This window comes from Populus euphratica, unplaced genomic scaffold (assembly GCF_000495115.2).
Source record: "Populus euphratica unplaced genomic scaffold, PopEup_1.0 scaffold35.1, whole genome shotgun sequence".
Lineage (NCBI taxonomy): Eukaryota > Viridiplantae > Streptophyta > Magnoliopsida > Malpighiales > Salicaceae > Populus > Populus euphratica.
This window is the reverse complement of record NW_011499860.1, coordinates 599,891-609,109: the sequence shown is the minus strand read 5'-3', so window position 1 is coordinate 609,109 and position 9,219 is coordinate 599,891. Positions and strand designations below refer to the sequence as shown.

Here is a 9,219-nt window from a genome sequence, read left to right as displayed (position 1 = left end):
ATGGAACCCAAATCTGAGAGCACAAGGAACAACGTCTCATTTCTCTGTACAACGATAGTCAAACGTGCTCTCTGTACAACGATAGTCAAATGTGCAAATGGCAAAATAGGATCCCCAAGGACCCCTCTCTGTTTTTTTGAGTCTAATGTGGAAAGAGAGGGAGCACTAATAATTGCAAAAGTTTGCTTCAAGCTAAACTAATGGCAAAATTACACAAATGTAAACATAATAACCCACTGAGAGAGCAAAAGGACACAACTTTCTGTGTAGATTTTAGCTGTTAAAAACATTGTAAACATTGTTGCTAGACCCACTTGTTTGTAAAGGGGAACAAGCACAGCCAGACAGATATAGACCCACTAGTTTGGCTAAAGCAAATCAAGCCATCTCAATCTTGAGACTCACAAAAACGCCATAGCTCTGTTTCGTTTTCTCAACCATTAAGCACTTTACCTTTCCTGATACCTCCTCCACTTAAAGTTCGGTTCTGTTTTCTCTTAAAGGAGGCACCTTTCAGTTCTTTCAAATACATGGTTTATGACTCTGGTATGTTTTTTTTTTTGGGTTTGGATTCTTTTGTTTTGATTCCTAAGCTTGAAGCTTTGTTTGGTTTCTGAGAAAATGTGAGGACGGAAAGAAATTGTGATTTTGAATTCAATGGAAGGGTTAGGATTGGTTTGAAAGTTCATGCTTCTCCTTTTTTTTTTTGTGTTTTTATTTCCACTTTTTAATTGTGTTGTGCTAAGTGCTAAAAACCATAATTAATAGATTTAGAGTTCTATTTGGATGATTCTTTGCATTTTCTTTGGGAATTAGAGGAAGTTTTGTTGGGAAATGGAAATGATACCGTGCTTCGTTTTCTCTGGAACTAGTTATATTCCATTGAAATTATGTTATGACCTGAGAGCAGAATCATTGACTTAACTGCAATCTAGAATTTTTATGCGAAAAATGAAGTCCTAAATTAGTCAAACTCGTGTTTAGTCTTAGGTATATATTATTTGAAGTCATAAGATCTCGTACCTTGTTTGTGATTGCCTCCTTGTTTTTGTTTTGACTTAATCACTTCTTAAATTAGTCATGAAGTCTTCTTCTTCTTCTTCTGTTTTCTGGAAAAATCTTCAAGAAAACTTGTCTGATAGTTAGAATGATCGCATGTAAAGTTTACTGTTACATACACATTGGTTTACCTTGGTCGTCGAGAGATTGCAATTGATAAACAAGCCATTGTCCTTGTTGACTAATTAAGTGAGAGAAAAAAAGATTCCTGCTAAGATTAGAATAAGAAAGGAATCCATTAAAAGGGAATCTATGGAATCACGCAAGTGCCCATTTTGAGTTGTAGATGGAAGCACCAAGGCAGTAGTGCCCATTTACAGAAATTAGAGAAACAACCAATGAAGTTAATTCACTATTATCATATGAACTACATCAATATCTAAAAAAAACTTGATCAGCTTAATCGTTTCCTTATGTATTAGTGAACTTTCTCGCCCAATGCATTCATTATCTCATAATCCAAGTATTTATGACTCAAAATGCTGACATTTTTGCACAGATGGGTTTTTCTTGTATCTTCATCTGGATTCATGTGTTTCAATGGATTGAGCAATTGGGATGATGTCGTTGAAGATGGAACTGGTTCTTGCAGCTGTAGTATTGGCTTACTTGCAGTCTTTTGTAGTGTCCAACTTGCAAGGTATGTTGTCCTTCTTTGATAAGCTAATTTACTGTTTTTACTTGCTGGGGCCATTTCTACATCATTAAGACAATGATAAATGACAAATGAAGCAAACCACAATCTGGTCAATGTTTTTCTTCAAATTGATCTGACACTTACTAACATCCAGACTGATGCCATTCCTGTTACCTGTATTTTTTTCGCTTGAGAAATATTTGTTTATGCAGAATCTGTGTGAGAAGGATGAAAAGGCTAAATTACATCTGAATATCCATCTTTGGCTGAAAGGGTTCTCAATCCATGACCACTTTGTCTGATAATATGACCTCTCTCTTAGGGTGCATCTGCACGCGTGTTCTAGATATAAATAAATATGACCTTGATGATTAGATGGATATAATGAACATATAATGGAAGTTGAGAATGCTGCCATTTACCCTCTTCTTTGATTTAATTTTTGCACTAAGCTTTTGCAGGTTTGCTTTCCTTTACTGATTGAATAGTTAAGATGGTAACCTGGTTAGACGCTAAATAATTGTACTTTTGGTTACAGGAGATGCCCTATCTGCATTGAAGGTTTCGATGAATGTTCCAGACAATCAATTGAAAGATTGGAACCCAAATCAAGTTACTCCATGTACTTGGACGAATGTTATCTGTGACAATAACGAACATGTCATTTCTGTGTATGTTTTCTTTGATGTGGTTTTACCTCTTCTTTCAGCTGTTTCTAGATGATAGATTCATATAAAATAATTTAGTATTCCTGCAATATTTTGTTCTTTGGTTGAATTACATTTTATCCTTCACTTTGGATATGCTTATATTTTCACCCATTTGCAGAACGCTGTCTGGCATCAACTGTTCCGGGACCTTGTCTCCTAAGATAGGAGTTCTAAAGACTCTTAATACACTGTACGTATTGTGCATGTTGTAACAATCAGCAGATAATATTTAATTATAGATTTTTTTTTTAGGAATTTGTTTTTTTTCTCAGGGCATTTTTTTTTATAAATTAGGTGCATTTCATTCTCAAAAGCAATTTCATGAGTATTAATCAGTAGTGATAAAAAACTTGAATCACACATGAGATGCTAGCACCCTGTGTGCACATGTGCAAAAGATAATCCCCAATAATATGGCATTTCTAATGGAGTTACAGAAACTATTCATTAATACCACTTAAGTTTGTTTTCTTAACAATGTAAGAAATTGTTAATGTTGAAGATGCAGCCTATCTTTCCCCTCCTCCTCTCCTGGAATTGTTAGGCTAAAAATGGTTACAGAAACTGGTCTTCAATTGTCTTAGCAGATATTACCATGACACAGGGATGTGAACTTGTCTCGTAAACAGCTTTGTGACGTTAGTTATCATATCATTTTCTATTTGAAAGCTGAAACTAGTTTCCTCTATCATATGTGTTGCTATATGTTATCTTTTGTTATCTCTTGTCTCGCAATGTCTGCCTAATTCATTTGCTATCAAATTCATTTAATGCATATCTACTTGGTGGAAAATAGTCTAAGCTTTGACTTTGCCTCACCAAACAATAAGATTGCTAGAAGGATGAGATGCTGCAGTTGGATCATTTTGGAATTGTTGGAAATCTATGGGTAATTGACAAGCAAAGTATATGATAGAAACAACTTAGGGTGTGAGAGGAAAGTTATCAGTGTGGACACTTCTTGTTTTATACGAACATCTATGATTGGAGAGGATCTAGAACTTCAGTGGTAATTGTGGAAAAGAGTTTGTTCAACCTTTTGGACTTTGATGGGCAGCAAATCTTCAATTTGATTACTTTGGGATTGTGGTAGAGAAATCTTCCCAGTTTAGAATTTCCATCTATGGTAATCACTTCATTAGTTCATTTGGGTCATGTCATTACAGCCACTCTAGGTGTTTTTGCCCCTTTCTCAATCCTGCATTACAACAATAACCTTTTCTTTCTTAACTTTCATCTACACTTGACCTTTTCCCCTTTCCCAGTGCATGCTAGCACACACATTGCATATAGATAACCAATACACATAACCATGCCCATACCATAATAGACTCAGACTCTGATAGATATATACATGTAGATAGCTGCAACTTGAAGCTTCAATATTTTCGCATCAGCCTTGCAAAACATTAAATATATTGTGAAAATGCTTTCAAGATGGTATGGTCGACAGGATATTTTTATTTGTGCTTCATAAAGCTTCTAGTTACATCCCTTTGTATGGACTTTCTAAGGTGTTGAATTTAAACATTAAGAGTGGATACTAATATATACTAGATTGCATTCATAATGCAGAACATTGAAAGGGAATGGCATAACTGGTGGGATACCAAAAGAGTTTGGAAATTTGACAAGTTTAACCAGCTTAGATTTGGAAAATAATCGTTTAAGTGGTGAAATACCGTCTTCCTTGGGCAATCTTAAAAGGCTACAATTTTTGTAAGTGACACCTGCTCCTTTTATTCTTTGAGGCATATGAGATATATCTCAGCATTCTTCCAAAATTTTTCATGACCAGTAAGATTTTCTTATCATACAACCAGGACATTGGGTCAAAATAATCTCAGTGGAGCTATCCCTGAATCACTTGCTGGTCTTCAAAACTTGATCAACATGTAAGTAATGATGTCCTGCACATTGCCTAGATGATACGAGATAGCAGTGTTTTGTTTATGAATCCAAACAGGAATATTCCTAAATTGTTCTTATGGTCCCACATTTTCAATAATTGACTCTCGAATTACATAGCTTTGTAACCCATGGCCGTGTTTCAAGATTTTAATGGCATGATTGAAATTTTCTTTGCAGTCTGCTCGATTCAAATAATCTCAGTGGTCAAATTCCAGATCATTTATTCCAAGTTCCTAAATACAAGTATGAATAACATGGAATTAGTGCTATTTCAACTCCTAATTTTTCATTTAAATTTCTCATTTGTTTCTTTTGTGGATGTGTGCGTGCTTCGTGTTATGTCTTGCAACTGTCAACATTTGGCTTAATTTGAATTCCATTCACTTATTTCAGTTTCACAGGAAACCACTTAAATTGTGGCAGGCCAAATTTGCATAGCTGCGAGTCTCATAATAGTGATTCAGGTAATTAACTAGTATTTTTTATTTATTGGAGATGTTTTTTGAACTACATCTGTTAAAGTTATGTTTTTGTGAAGCTAATTGCTAATACTTTCATCTGTTAGCAGGTGGTTCACATAAGTCAAAGACTGGAATTATAGTTGGAGTTGTGGGAGGATTCACAGTTCTTTTTCTTGTTGGAGGGTTGCTATTTTTTGTTTACAAGGGTGGACACAAAGGCTACAAACGTGAAGTATTTGTAGATGTTGCAGGTTTGAGCTGCTTTAAGCACATAGCAAAATAATTGCATTGCGGCTACTTCTGCTACATGTGTAGAAATAATAGATTTAATAGATCATGTCACAATTTTGGCCAGTCTTGTTTTTTCATTTCTATTCTGATGAGCTCACTTGACTTGGCCAAGTTTTTGTTGTTGATCTGATAAAATTCTTTTCATTGAAGCTTCAATTTATGGCTGAGCTAGCTTACTTTTGTTACACTAGCATGGAATTTGACATTTTGTTTACACTTTTTGGAAAATATTTTTAAGTTAAATAACAGGCTTTAAAATTTATCTTATGCACCCATCCTCTAGCTAATTTATACAATTTACCGAAGACAAAAAAGGATTAGTGAAAAATACTGTTTAACATTGTCGCATATTTTTCCTGTGACTGAATTTTATTGTTATGCATTGGGAGATATTTTTTACTTAGTAGTTAATGGTTGATGAGCACATGCAACATGCATTCCTTTTAGCCACTTTCTTGGGTTCGTATTTTTGGCTAATGCAACCTCATCCACTTATCCAAATCAGAGTCACTGAGCATGTTATGAGAAGAAAAGAAATGAGCTTCCTTTTATCTAAATAAAGGTTCTTTTATGATAGTTTTGAAATCTAGCCCAGAAGCCTATGTACTGTCAACATGTTGTAACCTGGCTGACTCATTTTTTAATAAATGGATGAATTAGATTGCAATCCAAGGAGAATGAGGTTTAGCTGGATTGATTTTTATATTATGATTGTTTTTTTCCTCATGTAAATAATCCATGTATATCTTATGATGTTGTGATACATGATACTATATGATGTTTGCTATAACATGTATAATTCAATGTGTTTATGGGTACTACAGTAACTACTTTTCCATCTGGATGAAATTTAGTAATCAGTTTGTGTCCTATCATGAAATGAAATTTAGTACTTATAGCCATCCTGTTGTTGGATTTGATTCAGATAATTTCTCAAAGGTTTAATTTGTTGAAAAATCCTGCCTGCTTGAAAACTGTTCTAATTATATAAACATTTCTGACTTTTGGCTAAACATGGAATCTAATATTTGTGTTTATTTGGGATTGATTGGTGCAAATTTCTTGATTCGAATTATCGGTGAGCATAGGTTCTATTATCTAGAAGTCGTGAAAGTTTGAGAATGTATACAAAATGAAAAATATTTGCTTCCCTTTTATTATCTTTTACAATTATGATTGAAGAATTGAAGTTACTTCACTCAATATCTTTTTTTTCGTGAACCCTGTTCTTACCATTTGTTTAGGTGAGGTGGATCAAAGAATAGCATTCGGTCAGTTAAAACGGTTTGCATGGAGGGAACTACAGCTTGCAACGGATAACTTCAGTGAAAAAAATATCCTTGGACAGGGAGGTTTTGGAAAAGTTTATAAGGGAGTGCTTGCTGATAATACCAAAATTGCAGTTAAGCGTTTAACTAATTGTGAAAGTGCTGCGGGTGATGTAGCATTTCAACGTGAAGTTGAGATGATAAGTGTAGCTGTTCACAGGAACCTATTACGTCTGATAGGGTTTTGCACAACAACTACAGAACGCCTCTTGGTGTATCCATTCATGCAGAATTTAAGTGTGGCCTATTGTCTAAGAGGTATTAATTATTTATGTGCTGGATATTGAGAGGAAGTGTTAATATATTTAACTGTTTTCTTCTACCATCTACAGCTGAGGTATTTGTCATTAATCATTTTCTATAGATTAGTTCCTCTCATGTTTGGTCATGTTTGTTAAATCTAAACCACTAAATTTAGAATTAATGCACATTATTTTATTACATGTTAAAAATGGAAAAGAATACTATCACTTCAATATTTTTTTTCTTTCTTGCGTATCTTAAAGTGTTAAATTCATAATAAATTGTGAAATTTGGAACATGATCCGAACATGACAGAATTTTAATCCCAATTTTATATGCATGATTCAGGACAAGATGATAGAACAAAGAAGCTAAAAGTAAGCCCTTGCAGTTGCTTGGCAGAGTCCTTTTTTTTTAGAAAAAAGGGGGATAAACTCTAGTAGCGAATTCTCAATAATCATTCATCAATAATTAGCTATTCAATTCCTATATACATAAAGAGTTTGACATTTTGTAACGATCATTGGTAGCATTGAACTGGTTCTGGTACTTCTTAACCAATGAGTAGGATAAGGACCTATGAACATCCAGATAGCATCAGGGTTTATGTATCATGTCTGTTTGATGAATCAATTGTACATGTTTCTCTTGTAATATCTAATGTCAACTAGTGAAAATACAATTCATAGGCTTATATATGGTACAATTTTTTTTGCAATACATTTCTATTTTCTAGCGACATTTGAATTTTGATCTTGACCTGCAGAACGTAAACCTGAGGAGCCTGTTTTAGATTGGACAACCAGAAAAAGAGTGGCCTTAGGTGCAGCACGTGGGCTGGAATACCTTCATGAGCACTGCAATCCTAAAATTATTCATCGTGATGTGAAAGCAGCTAATGTACTACTGGACGAAGATTTTGAAGCAGTTGTGGGGGATTTTGGCCTTGCGAAGCTGGTGGATGTGAGAAAGGCCAACGTGACAACTCAAGTTCGCGGGACAATGGGCCACATAGCACCAGAATACTTGTCCACTGGCAAGTCATCTGAAAGGACCGATGTCTTTGGGTATGGTATTATGCTTCTAGAGCTTGTTACAGGTCAACGGGCGATTGACTTTTCACGTCTGGAAGAAGAGGATGATGTCTTATTGCTTGACCATGTAAGATAATCATAGCTAATTGCAGTGATACATTATCGTATTGGTTTCTTTGCGTGCACAACTCCTCGATCCCACCTAAATTATCCATCTCGTACATGACTCAAATGTCAAAAACCCTATTAAGTAACTTTAATTTGGATGGAGTTATGACATCATTTGCAGATGTCTCTACTCTCTACGCATTCTAGCATGGTTTTAATTCACGTTCTGCTCCTTTCTGACTTGCTCTTCGTTGTACTGGGATATTTGATTATGAAGGTGAAGAAGCTGGAGAGGGAGAAAAGACTGGATGCTATTGTCGATCGCAACCTAAATAAAAACTACAACATCCAGGAGCTGGAGATGATGATACAAGTCGCCTTGCTCTGTACCCAAGCATCACCAGAGAACCGTCCAGCAATGTCAGAGGTTGTGCGGATGCTGGAAGGAGAGGGGCTAGCTGAGAGGTGGGAAGAATGGCAGCATGTTGAGGTTACACGCATGCAAGAATACGAAAGATTGCAGAGACGATTTGACTGGGGAGAAGATTCGGTTTATAACCAAGATGCTATTGAGTTATCTGGTGGAAGATGAGATAACAAATTCCCCAATGCATTTAAAATATGCAGTTTCCTTTCACATTAGCTTGATGTTTTCCTCGAATGAAAACAGATATATGAAGTTAAAAAAAATTGTGCTTTCATAATTTACATGACAGTTGCTTATATAAGCTCCTAGGTCGTCCTTTGTGTGTTCCCATCTTGTCTAAGATGAAACATATTTTGATGTTAATACAGGGGGCGTCTGCGAGGTTTCTCCCACCACCATTTTAATTTCGCTGATATTGACTCTGTACTTGAAGTCTAATGCTCATATCTCTATTATTTAACCCAAGAAAATGGCATATGAACTCGGCGCTTCCAGCTTCGGCTCATGCCAGCCGTGCTTCCACCAAGTTTTCCACATCATTTCGCTCCTGTATCCAAGAATCTTGCTTTATCCAATCTTGCTTTTCTATGATTAAAAAATTAATATTTTTTAAATATAAAAATATTAAAATAATAAATAAATTAGTAAAATTAGAATCAAACTACAAAAAAAATTAATTATATAAATTATAAATAATAATAATATAATATAATAATAGTAGTAATAATAGTAATAGTAGTAATAATAATAATAAAGAATAAGTTGATAAGAACTTTGAGATAGAAAATCAATGTGAAAATTAAACAATGATAAAAACAAATGTCAATATTAGAGGATCTGTTAATAATATTTCAAATAAATATAGTATAAACTCTTATTATTATTCATTTAGAAACCATACATAAAAAAGGTTATAATCAGATTATAAATTATTAACATGATTACATTAGTTATCTTATTTGAATAATCCTAATACCTGTAAATATTATCAGGTATTCATGATTATAACT

General features: G+C 34.5%; 1 protein-coding gene across 2 annotated transcripts; it reads left to right on the top strand.

Moving 5' to 3' along the window:
* Positions 1–208: 208 nt before the first annotated feature.
* Positions 209–8,622, top strand: LOC105124473 (probable LRR receptor-like serine/threonine-protein kinase At5g10290). Of its 2 annotated transcripts, none has more exons than XM_011024503.1 (12): positions 209–546; positions 1,559–1,699; positions 2,235–2,367; positions 2,525–2,596; positions 3,982–4,125; positions 4,230–4,301; positions 4,495–4,560; positions 4,711–4,781; positions 4,883–5,029; positions 6,314–6,655; positions 7,407–7,801; positions 8,060–8,622. In XM_011024503.1, exons 2-12 carry the CDS (start codon positions 1,618–1,620, stop codon positions 8,372–8,374), a joined length of 1,839 nt encoding a protein of 612 aa, XP_011022805.1. In that variant the 5' UTR covers positions 209–546; positions 1,559–1,617; the 3' UTR covers positions 8,375–8,622. The 2 variants fall into 2 exon arrangements, with proteins under 2 accessions (XP_011022805.1, XP_011022806.1); XM_011024504.1 differs by having other exon boundaries at positions 211–546; positions 4,886–5,029.
* The last annotated feature ends 597 nt before the right edge of the window (positions 8,623–9,219 follow it).

Coding starts and splice junctions, on each gene's coding strand:
- LOC105124473 (XM_011024503.1), top strand. CDS start 1,618: ATGATGTCGTTGAAGATGGAACTGGTTCTTGCAGCTGTAGTATTGGCT. Junction 2,368..2,524: donor AACGAACATGTCATTTCTGT/GTATGTTTTCTT, acceptor ACCCATTTGCAG/AACGCTGTCTGGCATCAACT. Junction 7,802..8,059: donor ATGTCTTATTGCTTGACCAT/GTAAGATAATCA, acceptor TTGATTATGAAG/GTGAAGAAGCTGGAGAGGGA.